The sequence below is a fragment of the Sceloporus occidentalis genome, unplaced genomic scaffold (genome assembly GCF_023333645.1).
Source record: "Sceloporus occidentalis isolate IW3139 unplaced genomic scaffold, rSceOcc1.0.p SCAF_14, whole genome shotgun sequence".
NCBI lineage: Eukaryota > Metazoa > Chordata > Lepidosauria > Squamata > Phrynosomatidae > Sceloporus > Sceloporus occidentalis.
In genome coordinates this window covers 6077100-6102143 of record NW_028316994.1, presented here as the reverse complement: position 1 = coordinate 6102143, position 25044 = coordinate 6077100, and the positions used below count along the sequence as shown (strand labels likewise).

At 42.5% G+C, this 25044-nt stretch overlaps 1 protein-coding gene across 1 annotated transcript in view; it reads right to left on the bottom strand.

Annotated features, from left to right (window-relative positions):
• Positions 1–6069: 6069 nt before the first annotated feature.
• LOC149303675 (ATP-sensitive inward rectifier potassium channel 14-like) overlaps positions 6070–25044 on the bottom strand; it is a 43664-nt gene continuing 24689 nt past the window's right edge. Inside the window, exons 3-4 of the mRNA XM_089479642.1 lie at positions 8838–9687; positions 6070–7591 (exon numbers count right to left, since the gene is read on the bottom strand). Of these exons, the coding sequence (XP_089335768.1) occupies positions 7040–7591; positions 8838–9536 (1251 nt within the window). The 5' untranslated portion in view covers positions 9537–9687 and the 3' untranslated portion in view covers positions 6070–7039. The remainder of the gene's footprint in view (positions 7592–8837; positions 9688–25044) is intronic.

The window sequence follows — 25044 nt, the reverse complement described above, 5'->3', positions numbered from 1 at the left end:
TCTTTCCATGCAACTTGATTTGCGCTGAAGGACCTAAGTATTCCTAGAGAGAACATGTTAAAAAAAATCTGTGAATAATCAAATTTGCAAAAGTCAAAGCCGCAAATGTGGAGGGATGAGTATGCTTTTTTTCCCCTTTCATTAGTCTCAAAGGTGCTACAAGATCTCTCTACACATTGCTTTTCTTTGAGATTAAAGATATAGTGGAAAAACCACATTTTTCCAACAATTTATTATTGATAAATCAAAATGAGCTTTTGTCTCTTAAAGATGCTTCCGCTTCCTCTCCTTCCTAGAACTCTCTCAGCTCTTCCCTAACTTTACTATTTTAAAATGAAGTTACTATAATAAAGTCTTTACTTTTTTTCTCTAAGGCCTAAAACAGATGGGCACAAAGCACCAGCTTTGGGGGTGCAGAGTTTAGACATTGCACACTGTGAACACAACTGGAAACTGTGCTGGTGCTGCACCAGCACCAAGCAAGAAGAACTGGGCCAAAAAGGAGCAGGTATGATCCTCTCCTTCTGAGGGTCCAGTTCAGGACCACAACAGTGGCCTGGATAGGGACTGGGCCTGTGTGGTCACCACTGTCCCAGCACAATTGGGGCCAGCGCAGTCCTGGTGCAGTCCTTTTGGCCTGTCTGTTTTGGTCCTAAGTTATTGCTGTCTTTCTTCCTTACTCAAGAACTCTTAAGCGTTGCACACACTAGTTGTAACACCTATTAAGTATTCTAAGAGGGACGCAGTGGGTCAGTGGTTAAGACTCTGACTTTGATGATTGCAAGGTCGGCAGTTATTGTGGCCCAAGTGCCAAGTGATGAAGTGAGCTCCTATCACAAGTCCCAGCTTCTGCCAACCTAGCAGTTCAAAACCATGTCAAAATGCAGGTAGATAAATATGTACCACTTCAGTGGGAAGGTAAAAGCGTTCTGTGCAGTTCTGCTGGCGATACGATCACAGAGTTGTCTTTGACAGCGCTGACTCTTCGGCTTAGTAATGAAGATGAGCAACCTTGTCAAAGGAAAATACCTTTACCTTTACTTTTACCTGAAGATAATGGGAGGAAATCTTTTAGAAGTTGGTTTAAATGAGCCAAGACACAGGATGTTTTCACAAATTTCACTGAAGATACAAATGGTTTGTTTGAGCTTCTCTTGTGCTCTACAAGTGGATCTCATTTGTGAATTCCAGGCTCAGGAAATGCCAACAGCACTTTATGTGCCATGTAGCACAGCAAAGGAAAAATCCAGACATTGTAGTTCCATTGGTAGACGCTGGAGGGTGTGGCAAGATAATCTATGCTAAATCCCACAGTTCTGTGTGCATGTGAGTCCCCAAATGGATGAGTAGAGAATTAATGCAAGTGAGCGCAGACTGCTGTGGGTTACTGTCATGAGGCTGCTGTCAGATTGGAGGGGGAGCTGGCTGACTAAGATAACTGGTGTGTGAATGTTGATTCTTTGAGCAGGAGGCTCAAGTGTTGTTTCGACTGCTGGCACGTCCAGATGAAGAGTTGCTTGTGAACCATCTGTCTCTAATAAGATGCCCTGTGTCAGTGCTGATTAGTTGGATGGTGGCCAAGCAAGTTTACCAGTGATGGATTTAGCACTAGCACAGGGTGGTGATGGAGCAAATCTATACTCACAGCCTTTTGTACCGGAATTTCTTTTGCTTACTTGCCCCAAACACATTTCTGAATCTGCTTAAAATAATTCCCTTGAAGTGGAGAAACTATTTGCCATGCCTCGTTTATTGAGTATTTATATTCTTGGTCTCTCTGATGCTCAGTTCTTATACAACTACTCTTGATTTTCAAAAATGAGCTGGAATGCGAGATGTCCCCATTAGCCTTCTCGCCACTTTGATGGTACTGGGAGTTAACTTAAGCATTTAGAGTGCAGCAAACTGCTCTCTTCTGTGCCCATCTTTCAAATCAGAGGTGGTCTGGTTACTTCATTTCATTCATGCTGGATGACAACACCAGTAGATGACTGTCCTTACTGTTACAGTGGATGAAAAGAGGGAAATCTATAGCTAAGTGATAGAGCATATGCTTTGCAGGTAAAGGCTACTGAGTTCATTCCCTGGTATCTCTAGAGAGGCCTCAGAAAGCCCGAAGAGCCAAAATTAGTGTGGAGTCTAGCCTTTCACAAGTTTTGAAGTGTACTTCTCATAAGCCCTAGTCAGCATGGTCAAGCATCATCATTTAATCCTGTTTTAAAAGGGGGGGGGGGGTCAATTTATTTATTGAGAGTATATATTATTCCAATATATTCTAGTCATGTAAGCCGCCTTGATTGTTGCAGTGGAAAGATGGGGTAGAAGAATAAAGTTTATTTATTTATTATTTATTATCATGGGAGATGGAGTCTAAAAGTAGGTACTGTGTTAGTGGAAAGACAGGTGCAGAAGAACCAATGGCTAGGTGAACCAATGGTTTGACTTAGGCATCTGTGGTAGAGATTAAAAGGATTAGTACCATATAGGATTGACAGAGACGCAAGAATGCTACAAAGCTGATTTCTCCATAACCCTCCTCTCCCTGTAGTTTCAACATTTGATCTGGAGTTTCAGTATTCTTGTGTTCTTTGACAAATAGGGTCAGGGAGGTGCTTACTTCCATGCATAAAGGTTCTTTTGGTTTCCTCTTCTTATCTGCTACCTCCTTGCAGACTGTATTTAGCTGGCCAATCTTCTGTCCCCATCAGGCACAACTGGGTTCCATCCTAGTCTGACAAGCACTGATGATAAATTCCCAGACCTATAGCCACCAACATTTCACAGATGAAAACTAGGACACATATGGCCAAGCTACACCAAAGTGTGGTCAAGATGACAAAAATTAGGAATGAGGAAGAACATACAAGCTAGAAGAGGCTGCAGTGGGTTGCTTTTGCCTGAGTCTACAGGGAAGTGCAGGTTTCCACTCTTTCTCTCCTCTTCTCATTCCTGAATTTAATGAATATAAGCTACTTTTGCACTTTGAACTTGGTTTGCAGCAACTGAAGTAAGCTGTGGACAAAGAGGGAAAATAGGAGGCGAGAGCAATAGGGACGTTTGAAAAGCAGCTGAAAATGGGATGACAGAGGATAAACCAAGGCTGTCCCTACCAAATCAGGACAGTTGGAGAGTATGTGACCTGGCTCCTTCATCTCAATGTGCATTGCCCTGCAGGACTGTCTCATCTACTGAGACAATCCAGATGACTTTGCTTCTATAGCTGTTTTCACTTGCAGTACTTACATTTGCTTTCCTTTAAACTGTTCTTTAATGCAGATGTGAAGTGTATATTGGCTATAGAGCTGATTTCCATTTTTTGATGATGGGGGGAGGAAGAAGGACTTTGAGCAAGAGACAAGTCAGATAATCCCTAGTGCTACAGGAGCCATGCTGTGTGTGTATGTATGACAGGGGACAAGTAAGAGTAGCAGAAAGACTTGTGTTTGAATTGTCTGTCACCTGCTTCACAGTTCATTGTCAGTTGTCATTTGTAAATAAATCCTATTATTATTATTAAATTAAGAATGTAGAGAACATCTCTTCAAAGATAAAGAAGAGGGGTTGTGGCTGCAGTAACGTGTGGCTAAATAGTTTTAAAGCCAGAGCTTGGAAAGTTACTTTGTTGTATTACAGTTCCCAGAGTCTCCAGCCCACTTGGTCATTCAAACTATACCAATGAGACCTAAATTAAATGCTTACCCAATTACGAAGCTTACTTGGATATTTTGGGTCAGCTGCTACCTCACTGGGTTGGTGTGATGATACAGTGGATGGCGAAGAGAGGTCTAATCTTGTCCTAAACTCCTTGGAGGAAGGGATGGATATTATAATAAATAAATATACTGATGTGTGGCACAATAATGACAGGTCGTTATTGGTATCAAGCAACCTAAAACCTCAGGCATTTTGGTGCCTGAAGCAAATAAATAAAGAACTAAAACAAAACAGAATTAAAATTGTAAAAATCTAAATGACCTCTCCCTCGCTCCTACTTATTTATATCAAGTAAAATAACATAATAATAATTGCCTTGTCATTGTATCTCAACATTTTGCCTTTCCTGAAATGACCCAAAAGACCTGCCAAATGACCTTGCCTTGTTGAAGGTGAAGGAAACGTTGGAGGCTGTTATTATATCATTTCCAGAAATACTAGCAAGTCGGAATGGAGGTCATTTGCAATGTGGGGGAAGCCACAGGTGAATGTCAGGTCACCCCCCCCCCCCCAGAGACTGGAGCTGATGTTTGACCTCTGTCCCAACCTGTGGTGACCTTCATATGCCATCTGATAGATGTCCAAGGCTGGAAGATTAGGGCACATAAGAGGTTATTTTTGGCTCAACAGGAATGCTTTCCCACTTGATCTTGTCACCTTCTCTGTAGTGGCTGTTGAGGAGTTCCTGACATCCCATCACTTCTGTGGTGCTGGAATGAAGAGCAGGTGCCAGCACTTTGAGGCACAAGGTGATGTGACCAGAGAGAGGAGCAGGATGTGGGAGGTGTGCAGAGGAAGCGGGTCCCAAATATGTCTGCCTCCCTCCAGTGTTACTGGTATAAAGCAGTCAGGATTAGTGATGGGACTGTGTCGTATTAATCTGAGCTCCCAGCTGCGAATCCAATCTGAGCTCTCACCGCTCTGACCTTCAGCCTACGCTGATGTCACCCAACCAGCTTGAACAGCAGCTGTTTATATCGAGATCTCTCATACAGAACTGAAATGCACCCTGATTCAGGGGTAAAAGCAGATGTTTAGACTGATGTTGTGATAATTCCCTTCCTTTCATTCCCATTCCAAAGGCAACAATAGGACTGATGGTAGTTTTGGGACACTTGTGGCCAGAAAAGTGGGTGACAGATAGAGCATCTCAGCAAATTCCATTATGTCTCATTAAAATGAATGAAAATGAATCAGTAGAAGGAGAGTCACATGGAGAAGGGACCAGAGATTAGTGGTGGAGCACTGGTTTTGAATGCTGAGGGTCTGTTTCACTCCTTACTTAGCATCTCCAACTACTGATAAGAAAAAACACTGCTTGAAATTGGAACAATTTGCTACCAGTCTTCTCTGACTGGTAGCAACTTTAGTGGCTCTGAGGGCCAATTTCATGAGATGTTCTGAAGGACTGCCAAAATTCTGTCTTACACACACACACACACACACACCAAAGTAGAACTGACTGGGGAAGTCTACTTCTAGGTTATTTTCTGGGGGGGGAAAGAAGAAGCTAAACAGCATGGATTGCAATCCATTTAAAAGGTGAATTGTTGCTCTTGGAGCATTCATGGTGGTCTGGGGAAGCCTGGAGTTTGTGTCAGACACCACAAAAACAACCATGAGTGGTTCTGCATGGAGCCCCAGAACCTCACTTGGGTCATACCTGGAACATACAAGCCTAGATTAAGTGGACAAGTACTGTATGTAAGGCAATTTCATATTCTGCAAGACAGTTTCAATCCGACCATCAGTGGACCATGGTGATGTGGTCAGGACATAAACCTGGTTCTCGTCTGTTTCACCCTTTCCCCCTTATTTCTAGAACACACTGAAATATATGCATCTGATTTGACTGGGGAGAGGCATGTGTGTAAATCCTTTTCAGGAGACAGGTTCATATCCATATTTCAGAATATTGTGGCTGTTACAAAAAGACTGTTTGGGAATCTTCATAATTGGACGTAGTATGTGAGAATTACAATTGGGCAGTTTTGTGACATCTGTATCCGCTAGAGGATTGCTGTTAGTTGCTCCGTAGCAGAGCCGGCAAGGCGACTGATGTGCAATGGGACTGATGCACATCAGGCACCAATGCATATCGGGCACACTTGCTGGTGTCCCGTTACCTATCTTCACAATTTATTAACAGTGTTTTTTACTGCCTCTGCCACATAGCTGAGCATATAAAGATATATATGGAGACAATGATGTAAGATTCTGGCCTTTGTTCCTAAATTTAAGATATGGTGGCAATGACTGTGCATTGTTTGCATTTGGGCATATATCTTCCTTCATCATATACTGTTCATTTTCTTTTGCAGGACTTCAAACATGAGGGGGGTTAAAATAGTTTTAATTTCATTTTTTATGAGAACATATTTTATACAACTTATACATCTCATAAAGAAATATTCACCTTATTATAAACATTGTCAGCCCATGGTATGCATTCAGATATTTTTTCGTTAAAAAAATTCCAGTTAGTTTTGCTGGAGTTTGAACAGGGTTCCTTCATTTAGGCTTGACAAACAAGTTTTGGGGCTGGGGGGAGGGCGGTTAAGATCATGTGCAGTTTATAGCCCATTGGGCATATAATTTCTAGCCCTTGTAGCAAATGAGAAACACACCTCTAAAACGCTACAAAACAAGCCACCCCCTTTGCACTTTTCCTAGACGTTATAGATACATTCCAATTCCCTGTAATTCCATTGACCAGTCATTTCCACTTAACCTTACTGCCTCTTATTCATTGTAGAGCCCTATAGAAAAGACATCTTTGGGCCAGAGAAACATGTGAGAGATTTTCCTGACTTACAACTGTCAATATGCTCCTCATATTGTCTTGATGGGTAGATCCATCAAGCTCCCATCAGTATTGATACAACCAGAAATCACACTGCCATAGAAGGCAGGTAATATTCCAGCTCCTCAGAGACAGATGGAACAGGTACTTTCTTACAACCCAAGTTTTCCTATGGAGTGTTCATTTGTCACCTGCCTCTCCCATTTGTAATTCTTTTACTCTCTTCAACAGCTTGGATTATCATTGGCATGGGGGAGAGAGAATGCTTCAGCTTGTGCCAGAGCTGTCATTTGAGCCTAGATACTCAGAAATGAGCATTTTTGTCCGTCTGCAGTCCAAGAGAGACATCGCTACTTGTTCCAGAAAGCCAAAACCTAGTTGCCAGATTTGGGAACAGGGTGAATGAAGTATGAAAGTGTTATTCTTTGGCCAGTTACCCCAGCTGCCCAACAATATGAAGTGTGGTGATGGTGCTATGCCCACTTCCCACTGTCCCTCCTCAGTCCAAAGACATCACTGTTGTCACGTAGTGGTGGACATCTCATTCTCCAGGCTCACTCGCCTGCTGCTTTGCTTTTCCTCTTCTTCCTCTTCCTCACGGCAACAGCTGAGTGCTACCTCATTCTCATAGCAGAAGGAGGCACGAGCAGCTGTGGCCCCTGCAGGGGGTGCCCTGTATTTGCGTTCACTCAGCTCCTTAGCACTGCAAGCTGGGGTTCCGGGTACCTCATATGTACGATTGAAGTGCAGGAAGTCAATCTCATAGTGGCCGCGTCGTTCAAAGAGTACGGGCTCAAAGCGGTGTCCCCAGCGCAGCTCGCTGGGCAGGAAGGAGCTACGGCATTGTGTGGTCATTGCTGTGGCTTCCACCATACCTTCCAAGATAACCACCAGTTCAAAGTCAGCCTCAGCCAGATCAGCAGGGCCATATTCGTACAGGGGGCTTTCAGCATCAATTTCATGTACGATTGTCACTGGTGACACCAGAAAGATGCGGTCAGTGCCACTGTCGAAGCCTACATTGACATCATTGTGATCCAGGGGGATGTACTCACCCTCAGGGGTCACACGAGGCTGTAGGTAAGAAAGCAGAGGAAGAAGGGGGTTATATACTGAACTGTACCTCTTTAATGGACACAGGCTTTAACACATGATCTACAGTGGCTAGCTCCCTTTTTTTTGACTATAATAAAAAAACAACAACAACAAAACCCTGTCAATTCAGTTGCCAAAATAGCTATTGGTTACTGCTGATGATTTCTATGTACAGTCTACTTCACTCTGTGTGATCTCCTACAGACAATATAGCAAAAAATAAGGAGCCTGTTCTATATGTGAATGGGCCTCCTGTTATTGCCACTTGCATGTCCATCTTTCCTTCCACTCCTTCTGGTTTTCCTTCTCTGTCTACAGATCCACGTATTTATCCATCCTGCTTTTCATCCATTATAATTTACTGCTATAACCACCATGACTTTGATTACTGCTGTTACTCTTCTAGGCACATGTTCACACTCTTATCTCTTTGCCCACCTCCCCATAACCTCACCTCTCTTTCCCTATCTTGATCAGAGGTAGCCAGCATGAATCTAATCACTATTCTTTGAATGATGTGCAGTAGGTTGACAAGGATCTCTGATTCTTGCTTGTTCAACAACAACAGCAACAAAATGGTTCCTTTATTCCACCCTTAATTATACTGAACTTCTGATATGTGTACAGAAAGGCTGTGTGCTCTATTTAGTTTCAGTACTGGGTGATCTTGGGCACGTCTTTCAGCCTCAGAGGAAGGTATGAACAGACCCCCTTGGAACAAATCTTGCCAAAAATCCTGATAGGTTTGCCTTAGGGTCACGATTAGATGGAAATTACTTCAAGACACACAACAACAACAGACTCAGAACTAGTGCCTAGGTTCTGTATTTGTCGATTCTTTTTCATCTGGCACTGGTTGGAGTTTCAATAAAAACCAAAATAGATCCTGCCACAAACCTGAGATCTGTCTGGTCCTGATCAAGGATCTTTTCACACCACACACAATTATAGCACTATAATTCCACTATAACTGCCATGGATTAGCTACATCTTCTGGAATCCTGGGGTTAGTAGACCTGTGAGGTACTAGAGTTCTCTGTCTAAGAATCGTAAATAATCCTTCCTAAACTGTGAATCCCATAAATCCATCCCCATCTGCCAGTATAACCCACTAATTTGAAAAATCCAGAATAGTAATTCAAAGAATTTCCAGAAACATCTTGTTGCCATTCTACTCTTCCTTCTTATATTTTGTCTATGGACTTCCCATTGGTGTTGTCCTTACCTGCAACAGCTGTGCCCGGACATGGGCCTCCACCAGATGGCTCTTCCGCAGGTTGGCCACACGCCACATGAGACAGAGCTTCCCATCACGCATGGCTACCACAGCAGTATCGCTAAAGATAAGGGTCTCATTGCGCTTTTTGGGCTTGGCAATCTTGGCCATGATTGCTCCAATAATGAAGGCATCAATAATGCATCCCAGTATGCACTGGAAAACCACAGCCAGGACGGCAGAAGGGCACTCTTCAGTGATGCTGCGGAAGCCATACCCAATGGACGTCTGGGTTTCCAGTGAGAAGAGGAAAGCGGCCGTAAAGCTGGTGACCTCAGAGAAGCAAGCCTTTGAGTCAGGTGGTTGGTCGGGTGCCAGGTCCCCATGCAGAGCAGCGATGAGCCAGAAAGTGAAACCAAAGAGAAGCCAGGACAAGACAAATGAGAGACAGAAGATGACCATCATCCAGCGCCAGCGGATGTCCACACATGTGGTGAAGAGATCAGTGATGTACCGGAGGCCGTTCTCATTCAGGTTGACAAACTCCACATTGCAGTGGCCATCTTTCTTCACGAAGCGACTGCGCTGGTGGGCCAGAGCAGGTCTGCCATTATGGCAGGTGGTGGGGGACTCCACTGATTCCTCTTCTTGGAGCTCTCCCACCCCGCCACCCCCACTGAGACGGCGGATGGCTTTGGCCACCCCCATCTCGGAGGGATTTGCCTTTGTCCCGGCCAAAGCTAGGCCGGGCTTGGGGGATTGGTGGCCCAGCCTGTGTGTTGTTCAGGAAAAGCTGGTATTAGTGGGGAGTCAGCGAGTGAAGATTTGGTGCAGTGGACACTTGCAACTTCAAAACAACCTATAGAAGGAAAATGGAAAGAGCTGACCAATTGTCTCATTAATAATAATCAGTTCCTCATATCATATCTCTAGCACTCATCTTTGTTTCTAATTTGACAAAAGCATGATGTAAAGCAAAGCAGAATTGAAAGGAGAGGGTTCTTAACTCGCCTCTGTTTCATTTTTGAATAAGCCCTAAATTCCCATCTTAATTTGGGACTCCAAAATCCAAAACTTTTTTCATGGTTGGCTGAGATAGTGACACCTTTGCTTTCTGATGGTTCAGGGTACCCAAACTTTGTTTCATGCACAAAATTATTAAACTTACTATGTATAAAATTATCTCCAAGCTAGATGAGGGTCTTAACTCTAAACATGAAAGTCATTTTTGCGTATGTGTGGGCCATATCATTTTGTGCAACCTGTGACCATCCAGAGGTTGCTGGACTTGTTGTCAGCTGCCCCTGAGGACCTTCTGTCCTCAACTGCTCTGCTCAGGTCCTACAGGCTCAGGCCTGTGGCCTCTCTGATCAAGTCCAGCCATCTGGCATGTGGTCTCCTTCTCTTTCTACTGCCCTCTACATTTCCTAGCATTATTGTCCCCAAAATCCCTATCTACTGGTCATGCAGAATGAGGTAGATGGGAGTTGGAGTGAAAGAAAGTTAGAAGACCACAGCTTGTCTACTGATTTCTTAAAGCACTTGAAAGAACACAGCAATTGTAGTTCTGTTGTATAGCTCACGCCTCTCCAATTTTATTTTCTTTATTTTATTCTACGGAGAGGATCCAGTCTTAGAAGGTGCACTCTCCTTCCATCCAGGATTTCAAGCTGTGAAAAGCAAATGTGAAGAGAAGACACGCTTGCTTTCACTGTCTCATAGTTTGCATGGCTTTTTGCAGAGGAGCTATGGTGTTGCTCTATCATGGTCATTAACTGATTTGTGAGAGGAGAGGGCATAGAGGTCAGTTCTACATGGAAATGAGATTTAGAAGCTGTGATGATGGACAGAACACACTTATTAGGTGTAGAGGGGAACACACAGTGTCCTTCTCACATGTTCCAGATTCCACTGCTACTAAAAAGAGATATCAGTGCTAGACCTGGCTGAAGCTAAGCAACCAGTTAGTTTTTCCTAACAAGCTCATGCCTTGAAAATATGCTTTTCAAACTGGCAGGACAGGTTGAATCTCCCTGATCTAAAATTCAAAATCCAAAATCCAAAACTTTTTTTATGGGTGGCTGAGATAGTGACACTTTTGCTTTCTGATTCAGTGCTTTTTTCATGAACAAAATTGTTTAAAAATATTATGCATAAATTATCTCCAGACTATGTATATAAGCTGTATACGAAACACAAATGAATTTCATGTTTAGACTTGGGTCCCCTCTGTAAGATGTCTCATTATGTACATTGAAAGCCAAACAAACAAACAAATCTAAAATCCAAACACTTTTGGTCCCAAGCATTTTGGATAAGGGACACTCTATCTGTAACTTTGTTATAAAAAAGGCTCTTTGACAATCTTCTCTCCCTCCTCTCCCTTCAGGTGTGTATTAGTCCTCCATAATCACCAGCTAACATAACTGGCCTTTAGCCATGCTGTCTGGCTGTAATGGGACCTGCAGTCGAAGAAATCTAGAGGGCAACAGCAAATCTAGAGGGGGACAATTGCGCTATAACATACTGTAAATCAGATCACTTTCTGTTACTGTTTGACAGTGAAACAAACTCCCTCGGAGTGTAGTGGGGTCTCCTTCCTTAGAGGTCTTCAAACAGAGGCTGGATGGCCATCTGTCGGGGATGCTTTGATTTAGATTTCCTGCATGGCAGGGGGTTGGACTGGATGGCCCTAGCGGTCTCTTCCAACTCTATGATTCTACGATTCTGACATTTTAGTTAGTTCTAGCACAGGTATCAATGCTATTGTGATTTTTTGCAGAGTGAAATGTTTCTCTTTCTCTCATACTCCCCCCTCACTCCATTGGACCAGCAGAACTATCTGCTGTTTTTGTATGCTTTAAAGAACACCAAGTTAAACCATCCAGGGGTGCATCTACCCTGCAGAATTAATACATTTTGACACTGCTTTAACCACCATGGCTCAATGCTACGGAAACCTGGGATTTGTAGTTTTGTGAGCTATTTAGCCTTCTCTGTCAGAAAGCTCTGGTGCCACATCAAACTACAAATCCCAGGATTCCATAGGATGGAGCCATGCAGTTAAAGCAGTGTCAAATTTCTTTAATTCTGTAGTGTGGCAGCAGCCCAGGAAGGGCAGTGCTCAAAGCAGATCCCCCCTAATTCCTTTCAGAAAGGCTATATTAAACATACTTCTTCAAGTGAATGCAAAAGAGGGCTCACCCTAACTCTAGCCCATGTATATCACCACTGTCTTCTATTTTGAGCATGGAGAAGTTAGATCCTAAGAGGAAGAAAGATGGCCTTCTACCACTTAGTGATATGAAACTTCTCTGATGAGCTCTTCAACCACTGAATCACGCTGCCTAGTTGGGCTTCTATTGACTCTTTTAATGAGTGACTAATGATCTAGGGGACTATTTAAAGATAAAAGCAGCATGAATTGTCAAGACTGAGTAGTCAAACATTTTTCATGATAATTTCTAAAAAGGAAACTCAGCAAATAAATGCCTACAACTAAAATCAGCTTTGCTAATATGAGCAATGAATAATGGCTTTATTTTTTCTTTATTTCTGCTCTGTATTAGTCTGTGAAATTAGTGAATTCTGGGCTTGTAGTTGTCTGCTTCCAATCATTTCCAGTTTATGGTGATCCGAAGGCAACCCTATCATGGGGCTTTCTTGTCAAGATTTATTCAGTGGGTTTTTGCCTTTCTCTGAGGCCCACAGGGTTTGATTCATAGCAAACCAGCTCTGGGGGGTGCATCAGTACTGCAGAAATAATCCAAGTTGACACCACTTTAATTGCCATGTCTCAATGTTATGGGATTCTGGGAATTGTAGTTTATTGTGGCACTGCTTTCTGACAAAGAAGGCTAAATATCTACTAAAATTACAGTTCCTGGAATTCCACAGCACTGAGCCATGGCAGCTAAAGTGGGGTCATCTGGATTATTTCTGCGGTGCGGCCACAGCTTGAATATTTCTTGCCTTTAAAAAACCTATGAAATTCATGGGGGCACCATAAGTCAACAGGCGACTTGAAAGCACATCGACACAGAGACTGTAATCTTGTTTGGCAGATCTCCCAAAGAAACTATGTTTACTGTTATTTCCCCTAGTAATGCCTCGACCCTTAGATAGAAATTTATGGAGTAAAGCTTCTTTTGACCTGCAAATGTAGTGACAAGAAACGTTTTACCTGCAGAAACTTGTCACATGTCTTAAGAGTATATTCAGTCGCTTAATTTATATCCTGCTTTTCTCCCACATAGGACCCAAAGTGGCTTACAATGTACAATTAAAAGAAAATAGCAAAAACAATCTGAATACATAAATTAAAAAGCATTAACAAAAACTCAGAAAGCATTAACAAAAACTCAGAACAGTTGAAAACACATTAAAACCTCTTAGACATTAAGGACCACCACACTTGTTGTAGTACCCGTATCTAAAAGCTGAAGGCCTGTTTAAATGAGAAGACCTTTGCTAGTTCACAAAAAAAAAAAAAAAAGGGGGGGGCAGCAGATTGAGCCTTCCTTGGAAGCAGTCATCAAGAAGGGTCTCTCCTGAATCCTCCTCAGAGCTACCTATGAAAGACCCCCCCCCCCAACAACAACAACAAAAGATCTTCAAACTCATATAGGCTTGTACAGAGAGCTATGATCTTTCAGATAGTCTGGACCCAATAATATAGCAGTTTTCCTGTAGAAAAAGTTTAAAACCCTGAAAGGAGCTGACATCTAATTCCTGCCATACCTAAAACTGATTGCACTAGACTCCACAACCAGGTCCAAGGTATCTTGAGCTCCCATATCTGTGTAGCAGGCCCCATCACTCAGTGGTACACACTTGCTGTTTATGCAAGAAGGTGTTCTGCCACAGAACCACGGTGACTCCAGAGAGACATGGAGCTCTCAAGACAGCTTCCCTCTCTGGGGTCTATTACAGTTAAATGGAGGACACAGTATGCAGAGGTTTCCCACCCTCTGGAAAGAATCTGGAAAGGACTCCTTCCTAAAGCCCTGAAAAGATGCTAACATGCCAGTTTGTAGACAATTACCAGCAAGGGTCAGGGAAGTGATCTGCTCTGAGCTGTAGTCTATAATTCAAAGGAGCTATCTGAGGTCCTGAACCTCCACAATAGGTTCAGCACTCTGGATCAGTAGTATAGCCACCTGGATTTTAGTCCAAACTTTAAAGGAATTTTGGCTCCTTTAAAATTTGGACTAAAATCTAGGTGGATTCACTACTCCACTGACATCAGAGTTACCAGTTGCCCTAGACAGTGAGTTACAAATGTGTGTCTCTGTAGAAGGCCACTTCATATGTTCTGCTCCATCTCAGAAGGCCAAGGTGTCCTACTTCTAATGTGTGCAGAAGAAAGTAAATGAGTTCTTTCACCATTTCATAGAGAGAATTTAATCAGGAATAGCTTTTGTTGTGTTCTACAGTATTGTACAATTGCCCATGCTACAATCCCATATCCATCACAGGATCCCTATCCGCTTGGCCATCCCATACACCTAGTTGCCTCTGTTAATCATCTGCAGTTCTATTTTTTCAACTACTTTTAAAATGTCCCAGTTTCTTTCTTATCACCCATCCACTTTCCTGCTTTGTCCTCAGCTTACTTCCATTTTTGCAAACTGAGTTCAAAGAGCCAAAATAGGTTGCATTCATGAACTCATAAGAGAGGAGAGGAGAGAAGGGGGAGGAATTGTCCTTCCCAGGAGGCTCAGGCAAAAGCAAGCTGCTGCAGCCTCTCCCAGCCTCTCTGTTCTTTTTCATTAACAATGTTTGCCATCTTGACCACACTCTGCTTGGCCACACTTGTCTGGCTTTTCATCTGTGAAATGGTGGAAGGTATCCCATCCCATAGTTCTGTCATCTAGTAAACCCCACTCCCCTTTCAGAAGATGTCCCACAACCAACAGAAAGCATTCAAACCCAGGGAGGGAATTTTACCTGTTCTTGTTGTAGGCTTACTGGTGTCTTTTCCGTGGTATGTCTAGAAAATATAGCCTCCCTAAAGTCAGGGACATCTCACATATTTATCTGGAAGCGGAGGGTGTGGCAATAGGCTGAGCCTCTTCTTCAAAAAGGAGGGCAAGGTGGCTTTGGAAAATGCATCTCCTGATGCCCAAGGCAAAGGAACCTGCCACAGCCACATCCAGGGCCCCAAGGGCAGAAAAAAATGCAGGAGGAAGAAAGAAGGCTGAAACTGTTTCCTTCACTGGAAGGAGGAATTATTGATTTTCCAACTCAAAGGTCAGAATATAATGTGTGTGCTTTCAGGTTTTTGAAATTTCTTCCAATAGAGTTGAAATTCCTTTGCAACCAATACATTTGTGAATCTATAAAAATATTTGTAGCTGGCAGGTTGCACTGAGAGCCAGCATGGTGTAGTGGTTTGGATATTGGACTCTCTGGAGATCAGGCTTCAAATCCCTGTACAGCCATGGAAACCCACTGGGTGAACGTAGGCAAGTCACACTTTCTCATCCTCAGAGGAAGGCAAAGGCAACCCCTCTCTGAGGCTGAGGCTTAGTCAGGCCTCACCTTGAATACTGCGTCCAGTTCTGGGCACTACAATTCAAAAAGGATGTTAAGAAGCTGGAGCGTGTCCAGAAGAGGGAGACCAAAATGGTGAAGGGTCTGGAACCCATGCCTTATGAGGAGAGACTTGGGAGCTGGGTATATTTAGCCTGGAGAAGAGAAGGTTAAAAGTGATACGATAGCAATATTTCAAGGGATGTCACATTGAGGATGGAGTAAGCTTGTTTTCTGCTGCTCCTTAGACTTGGACATGGAACAATGGATGCAAGCTACAGGAAAAGAAATTCCACCTCAACGTTAGGAGGAACTTCCTAACAGTAAGAGCTGTTTGACAGTGGAACATACTCCCTTGGAAGCTTTTAAATAGAGGCTGAATGGCCATTAGGGGGTGCTATGATTGTGTATTCCTGCATGGCAGGGGGTTGGACTGGATGGCCCTTGTAATTTCTTCCAATTCTGTGATTCTATGATTCTATGACTTGCCCAAGCCTCGGTTTCTGTGTGGCCATTTGTGGGATGAGGGAAAGGGAATGAGAAAAAAAATGTATATTATGAATTATGTATCATATAATTTGTACTATGTACTATGTAAATAAATAGATAATTGTTAGCAAAAACCAAAACCAAACCAAACCTAAAACCTTAGAGGAGTAACTCAGTTTTATTTAATCATAAAATAATTCTGTTCGTGGCCATTTATTTCTAGTTTAGCCATCCTTTGGACTTCCAGTAAATTCATGAGAAAAAGAATAGATTGATAAGATATAGTTAATAATGCTGTCTTTTTATATATTAAGTACATTCATATCCATATACATGGAACCTGGGATTACTTTAGGATGATTAGCAGACTGAAATCTACAGAACTTCAGTCATTACGACTGATTGTCCCACTGACTGCAATACAACCCTATGCATTCCTACATACACTGACCCAGGAGTAAGCCCTATAAAAATCAATAGGGCTTACTTTATTAGATATGCTAGGATTTAGGAGTTTAGGGGCTGCAGCCGGGCTATACGCAGATGGTAGATTTGGAGACAAAAGCCATGCAATAGGACCAGGATGCAGCCCAAATTAGAATTCAATTTGTGAGCAGTAAGTCACTTTTTAAAGCTGTGTGATAAGCTCCTATATTCTAGGCATATCTAGTAAAGTAAGCTGCACTGATTTTCATAGGGCTTACTCCTGAGTATGTAGGAAGGCATAGGGTTGCACTGCAACCAGTGGGATAATCAGCTCCTATCTCTGGCATCAAACTTTTATTTGAAGAAATAATATCCGGGGTGCATCAACACTGAAGAAAAAATGCAGTTTGGCATCACTTTCAGTGCCATCCCTCCATCCTACAGAATCCTGGAATCTGTAGCTTTATGAAACACCAGTAGCACTATACTTTGTAGCACTATAAATCCCAGTGTTTAACATGCTGGTTTAGGCAGAGGGAAAAATTTTACAGTCATGAAGCTCAGTGGGTGACTGTGAGCCAGTTCCACACTCTCAGCCTCTCCTATCTCACAGCCTCCATGTGGTGATAAAAAAGAGTTCACTATCCATACTGCTCTGGGCACAGCCTTTCTCTGCTTCCCATGACTTCCATCTTAGACCCATCTTCCATCTTAGACCCATCTTTGTTTTCAGACTGTGGAATTCGCGCTCCTCACTCTCTTTTCACCAACGTCTGAAGACATTTTTATTTAGACAGGCTTTTGGTGGGTGAATTTTACTTATGTAGCATGGTGTGCTGTTTTAATGCTTTAATTGTTTTTACTTTTTAAAAATAGTTTCAGCTATACTGTTTTTAAACTTATGTTTTAATATTAATATGATTTAATTATTTTTTTAACTTTGCAATTGATGTTTTAGTTTTATCTTTTTAAGTTATTGTAAGATGTCTTAAATCCCATTTTAGAAGAAAGACAGGATATAAATCCCATCAATCAATCAATAAATCAAAATGACTTCTTTCTTCTGCTAACTACTCTTTTTAAAAAATGTGGACTGAATTGGGGCAAGCATCATTGCTTTCTTATGCCAGGCACAGGATAGTGTGCTACCCAACACTCCTCTTTCTTAAACTCCTGGCATCTCCTACTTGTCTTGGTACCCAAGTATCTTCACTACTTCAGCTGCCTGGCTTTGCTCCACTGGAATCCAGATGGCTTCCAGACAATCCAGGTGTTCTGGCTGTTCTTGGACACCTAAGGCTGGTGATATACAATGGCATTGGGCTGAAATGGGGCTGCCCAACTAGTCACTTCTCCTACCAGATTTTGATCAAAGTGTGGTGGAATCTCTGTCTTTGGAGGTTTTTAAACAGAGTCTGGATGGCTATCTGTCAGGAGTGTTTTGATTGTGTATTCCTGCCTGGCAAAATAGAGGTGGACTGGATGGCCCTTGTGGACTCTTCCAGCTCTGTAATTTGGGCACAGATTCATTTATATGGGAAAGGAGAAAACTGTTTACATCAAATTCTACTTTCACATGCTCCTTTTTTCCCCTGAGTAGTGAGACATTTTCAGGGCAGCGTGACAAAGGTTTAGTTTCCTTTGAAGAAGAAATCTCTGGAGACTAACACATCTATTTGACAGCTTTTTTATTTATGCAAGCAAAACACTAATAAGAGATAAATTCACAGCCGTTGAAGGCCAAAGATTTTCCCAGGAAACAATTGGGGCAAGCTTGCTAACATCCAAGGCTACCCCCAAAATGTTTTTCTACTTGCAGGAAAAGACAAAATGGTTTCTCTTCCTCACTGATGGAAGCAGATTGGATTGGCAATGTCTCACTTCAACACTGATAGGGTTGCCAGGTTGAAAACTGCAGAGGCTTTCTGTACCTTTAATGGCTGAACAAGACTACATGTGAAAGGGATCTAGGAGTCCAAGTAGACCATAAGTTGAACATGAGTCAACAGTGCGATGCGGTAGCTAACAAGGCCAATGCGATTTTGGGCTGCATCAATAGAAGTATAATGTCTTGATCAAGGGAAGTAATAGTGCCACTCTATTCTGCCTTGGTCAGGCCCCACTTGGAATATTGTGTCCAGTTCTGGGCACCACAATTCAAAAAGGACATTGAGAAACTGGAGCGTGTCCAAAGGAGAGCGACTAAAATGGTGAAGGGTCTGGAAACCATGTCCTATGAGGAACGACTTAGGGAGCTGGGGATGTTTAGCCTGGAGAAGAGAAGGTTAAGAGGTGATATGATATCCCTGTTTCAATATTTGAAGGGGTGTCATATTGAGGAGGGAGCTAGCTTGTTTTCTGCTGCTCCAGAGACTAGGACCTGGAGCAATGGATGCAAGCTCCAGGAAAAGAGATTCCACCTCAAAATTAGGAGGAACCTCCTGACAGTAAGGGCTGTTTGACAGTGGAACACACTTCCTCGGAGTGTAGTGAAGTCTCCCTCCTTGGAGGTCTTCAAATGGAGGCTGGATGGCCATCTGTCGGGGATGCTTTGATTTGGATTTCCTGCATGGCAGGAGGTTGGACTGGATGGCCCTTGTGGTCTCTTCCAACTCTATGATTCTATGGTTGTGCAGAAGAGGGCATTTCAGTAGCTGTTGCTTGTTACCTGATACTGTTGCTTGTTACTTGGTTGCATGTTGAAAGTCCCTTTTCTAAATAATCATTAAGAGTACAAGAGGCCTCTGCATTTATCAGCCTGGCATCCCTGTGAAAGAACAACATCCTCCACTGCACTTGTGGCACAGCCTAGAAAAGTTTATCTGTTGGACCACAACTCTGATCCAGCATAGCAACCGTGGCTTGAATTCAATCAGTGCATCCAAAATAGAGTGGATCCATTTAATCAATTGTTCAGGGATGACTTGACACATTGGTAAGTTGCATTTATTTAGTTCTGCTTGAAACTAGCAACAGAATTTAGGCTTATATTGCAAAAAAAAAGAAAAACACACCAAGCTTTTACCTTAGTTCACAACTTATTTAAATTGCTGCAAATTGAGCTCAAAATACAAAAGTAGATCCTTTAACTCCATTAACTTGGTGGGGGGGAGGGGGAGAGAAAAGAAGCAGCGGCAGAGTCTCACCCTTCACAACAGGCTCTGACAAAAGCAACTGCTGTAACTTTTCCTAGCTGGTGTGTTCTTTCCTCATTAATAACTTTTGCTGTCTTGATCAAACTCTGTTGTTTCTTGGGCATACATGTCCCTGTTTCCATCTGTGAACTGTTGGATAGTATGTTACTGTCACTTATGCAGCACAGGAATGCAAAATAAGTATTTAAAACCTCACTGTTCTTGCATTCCTTTTAGGCATTAGCTTTCTGTCTTGGGCCCTCCTCAGAGATTTTTAAATAATAAGTACCTATTAATTGTACAGAAGCCTTAGGACAATGCATATTCTGTCTTTTATTCTTCTTTACTGTCTTTCATACATTTTCTGTGTTAACTAATGAAGGAGACACTAGAGTACATGGTGGGCTTACACATGTGGGCAGTGTCATTAAAAGCCACTTTTCTAGCATTCTCTGATTTGTTCTCATCTTCATCTTATAATTCTTAGAATACTCCATTTTAGTCCAAAATCCATATTAATGCAATGCCTTTATTAGACTAGCATTCCTCTTCCTCCAAAGGCTCCAAATTGTATGTAAGCCTTCAAGATCTGCTAAGCTGCTAACATCACTGGATTTCCTTGTCAGGCGTGGCACTGGAAAGAACAGCAGGATAAAAAGGAGATGAAGAAAGAGAAAAGTAAAAACAGCAGCAGCAGCGTCAACAAAACCCCCTGACTTATCTACTGGCTTTCCCCCCCCTGGTGTCTTGAGTCATGATGGAGAAGGAAGAGTCAGCAGATATTAAATTATGGCTCTATCAGGTAACATACAAGCATTAGGCTGTAGTTGAGTGTCCATTATGGTTGTTGATAACAAAAGTGCAAAGAATGTATGGTCCTTCATTACGGTGAATACCTGTCTGTCTGTCTCTTAGCTTCCAACATTTCACAGATGACAACCAAGACATACATAGCCAGGCAGCATCCGAGTGTGGCTAAGAAGACTGCAAAAGGTGGATGCAGACCTTGATTTTGCCATTTTATATAGCATGATTTTACTGTGCCATTGTATTTAATGGGGCACCCATAGATTTTGTTATCCATAGGTGATCCCAGAACCAAACCCCAGTGTGCCTGAGCATGTAAGTACTTATTGATAACATCCTCAATGGCAACCACTTCATCAGATGAACCACTTCCATATAGCAAAATACACTTTCCATCTCCTGGACCACTGGAGAATGGAATGGCCCCGGAAGCTGGATACTGTGGAGCCTGAAAAAGAACTAGGACTTGAATTTGTTCTGCCTCAGTGCCTCCTCCCTTGCTTGCAGAGACACACACGTGTGGGAAGCTTATGCTTCCAAATAAAGCCGACACTAGGCTTAGTGCTTGGATAAGTGGAATTTCATGACAAAGTCAATATCTAATCTCAGACAAGATTTCTGGCCCAAAAAACACACTTCTGCTTCTCCTCTTTCCCTCTCCCCCTTGCTATTTGCTGACTGGATATAACCAGATTTCTGGCAGAAGAAAAAGGCTGGGATTGCTGTTCTGTGCCAAAACTGGGTAGTTTCAGGTCTTCCCAAGAGTTCTTTCATGTTCTAACACTGGCATATATTTACTGCTATAGCATAAACTTTACTGGTGATAAGTGAAACAGCTTATGGTACACAGCAGAGAAATATTCCATTCCTTTCACTGGTGGGGTCCAGCTTCCCCTCACATCCAGCTGTAGACTGCATCCCCAAACAAATTCAACCTAGACTATCCTTGACCAACAATCAAACTTTGTCCTCATAGCTGGCTGAGATAAATGGAAGATAGACTCCCAAGTTGTATAGTATATATGCAAACAAAGAAAAGATGCACAAGCATGACCCATCTCCCCTCCCATATCTATGAGAACTGTACAAGCAAGTTAGTGCCAGAGAAAAAATTATTCCTCCCAATCCATTCCCAGTTCTCTTATCTTTTCCCAGCCTCAAATTACAAATTGAATGCAAGAAACATCAAGGGGACTTTTTTTCTGTACACTGGCAGCTGTTACAATTTGGCAATGTATACTAAGAAGGACTCTAAAAGCCATCTGCTTGGTTACAGAGGCCCAACTCACTACAGCTGCATTTATTTCTTGCAGGTTTGGGGATGAGAGAGGAAGCACAGAAATTGGGAATGGATGCAGAATTTGGCACTCAGAATCCCAGCTTTCATTATACAGTATGTGAATTATTATTATTATTTTAAAAATCAAGCATGTTTCTAGACCTCAAGGATCTTTATGGGTCTTCTGGCCTAAATCCTAGGGAATTACCTGAGGAGTAAAAGGGGAAAGTATTGTCTTTTTTAATTTGGACATGTAAAGACTGACCTATATTACAAGATGTGGAGAAAGTATCTACTGGCAGGAAGGGTGGAGCCTGCCTGGTTATGTCAGGCAGCAGCTGAGAAAGAGGAGCTAAAGATCAAGGATATATGTGTGGATGTCTTATGGGGTTATATTTCACAGCTGTGCTGACAACCAATTTGACTTCAGGAATAGGTTGCAATTAGCATAGTTGGAGTTATTCATGCCCTTGTTCCATCACTGAAATGAAAGGCTATTTTTAAAAGTTGGTGGAACCTGAGTTAAGGATTGAAGGCCTCAGATGCACTCAAATGCTCTGATTTTTCTCAAAATAGGCATTCCATTATAGCACCGCTCCAGTTTAATAGCTTGTGTTATTTTTTCAATCAAATATTTTCTGTAGGTATGAATGGTTGTTGTTGTTGTTGTTGTTGCTGTTGTTGTGTACCTTCAAGTTGTTTCCAATTTATGCCGACCCCTATCATGGGGTTTTCTTGGCTAGATTTGTGACTTGCCTAAGTGGGTTTCATGGCCAAGCTGGGAATTGGGTGGTATGGGAGTGGGATGATCTTTACTCGTGTGGCCATTTGCTTCACTTCCACCTTGTATGAACTTTCAGCCAACAGTCTGAAAGAGCACAGGTGGGTTCAGATGACAAACAACTAGGCTCATGGACCGTAGTGCTGGCAAGGTCCAAAATTACACATTGAAGAAAACCCATAAATTCCTTCAGAAATTATTAACTGACACTGATGATGGAGAGTTTTATGCCCTGGGGCCAGATTTTATACCCCCAACTCTCCCAATTTGGTAGGAACAGTCCTAATTAATCCTCTGTCATCCCACTTTTCCAGAAACTTTTCAAATGCCCTAGTTTCTCTCTCCTTCTCCTACTTTCCCTTTTTGTCCTTAGATTACTTCAGTTGCTGCAAACATTAGTTTGCACTTAGTTAACTCAGCAGTTGGGAAAGGAGAAGAAGAGAGTCTTGCTTGCTAAGGAAAAAGCAATCTGCTGCAATCTAGCTTGTTTGTTCTGATTCATCATTAACTTGTATTGACTTGACCACACTCTGATGTTGTTTGGCCATGTGTGTCCTAATTTTTATCTGTGAAATATTGGAGGGTACAAAATCTGCCCCACCTGGGCTTCCAATCTGGCCCTCTGGCTTTTTCAGGAGGCCATTCCTATTTTTTCCATGACATACCATTATTTGGTAGTTCCCACGCTTTTGTGAAATTTTCCGTCCCCCATTCAAAAAACCTGTAATAACTCTTTTAAAGGCTAGTTAGTGGCAGAAAAATCTTTAAACTAAAAGATGCCTACATTTTTGTTCCTCCTTTGGAACCCCCCATCCAATGCAGGCCCGTGAGAACCTTGCTCCTGGGCTGGAAAGGGTTTCCCACCCTTCCTTCAGATGTTCAAAGAATGGAGATGGGGGGGAGCACATCTGCCCTTATCTGGCCTAAACCCACTGTCTGAAGCCCTGATCTTTGTAACCTGAGCAGGAAAGTCTGAAGGGAGGATCTTTCTTTATTCAGCTGGACTTTAGAATCCTTCCTGTCGTCAAGAAGGTGAAAAGGACCTTCTTGCTGAAAGGGCAAAGTCTGGGCAGATCCAGCAAGGATGGAGATGATGGAATGGCACTGAAATGTGTAGCTCTCAGTATCACATACCCTGCAACTGTCCCGATTTGGTAGGGACATCCCCAGTTATTGCAAGTTTTCAGTTGCTTTAAAAATGTCTCAGTTTCTATCTCCTCCTGCCACTTTTCTCTTTTGTGTTCATCTTCCTTCCATTGCTGCAAACTGAGTTCAATGTCCAAAAATTGGTCATGCTCAATTAACTCAATGGGGAGAAGAGAGATGGGGAGGGAATCTTGCCCTTCCCAATACGCTCAGGCGAAAACAAATCGCTACGGTGTCTCTTATTTTATGTGTTTTCCCTCATACATAACTTTTGACATCTTGGCCACACTGTAAAGTTGGCCATATGTATCCCATTTTTCATCTGTGAAATGTTGCAGGGTATTCTTCCAGCTGCTGAAAATGTTTGCATGCATACAGTTGATTCAAAATGTAACTGATATGCACAGAGAGTGGGGAGTGCATTCAGACAAATATCTGACCTGTGCAAAAATGAGTTTTTTATTTCATATGATGTGGTTGTATATACATGGATCTGCAAAGTAGGGGCGGGGGGGGGGGTTGAACCCCTCTGAGATTAGGCTGGAGGGCCTGAGGACCCTCCCAAAATGATCTGGCAAAATGGGACCATCAAGACACTTAGGTAGTTGAGCCTCCTCTGGAATTTTCTGTCAGGATTGTACTAAATGATCAAGGACTAATAAGAAATACTTGTTGTTGAACACTCTAAAGACAGCCAGTGTGGTGTAGTGGTTTGAGCATGGGACTACGAGTCTGGAAATCAGGGTTTGAATCCCCACTCAGCCATGGAAACCCAATGAGTGACCTCGGGCAAGTCACATTCTCTCATCGTGTGAGGGAGGCAAAGGCAAACTCCTAATGAACAAATCTTGTCAAGAAAACCCTGTGATAGGTTCGCCGTAGGGTCATCATAAGTCAGAAATGACTTCAAGACACACAACTTTCCAAGAATAGTAAATCTACCTCCAATTTATTCCAGTTACAGTGCTACCTCGGGTTACGAAATTAATTCGTTCCGCGGCGCCGTTCGTAACCCGATACATTTCGCAACCCGAAAAGGCGCTGGAAAGCCGCTAGCCGCGCTTCCGATTTGAATTTCGTGCCGAAATTAATTTCGTAACCCGAAAAATCTTTCGTAACCTGGAACAGTTTTTTTAAATCTAACTTTTTCGTAACCCGGAAATTTCGTAACGCGGTCAATTCGTATCCCGGGGTACCACTGTACTTGGAAGTAAGCTACACTCAGCACATGGAGGACTCACTGTTCTTCATAAGAGTCTTTGTATCATAATGGACGGGAAAAGAAATTTCATTCCCCTACAAGTACCTGCAAGTAGGCAAAATAATTAATAACCTGCCTGCCAATGCTGACCTCTCCCTTGCCTTAAAGACTGTTCCAAGATCTCTAGCTATGTTATATAGAATTTAGAGAGCAGATAGCGTCTGTGTTTATCCAGATTGGAATTAGTTTGCAAAGTTTCAGGTGTATATTCATCTCCTTCAAATGTTTCTGTCCATTTTGCAGAATTTTAAAACTACATTTTCCTAGGATATTCTGCAGCAAACATTCACCCTTTAATGTAATGGTTGTGGGGAAACAACTTGCAAAATGTTGGCTCTGCCAAGGCAATAACATAATTG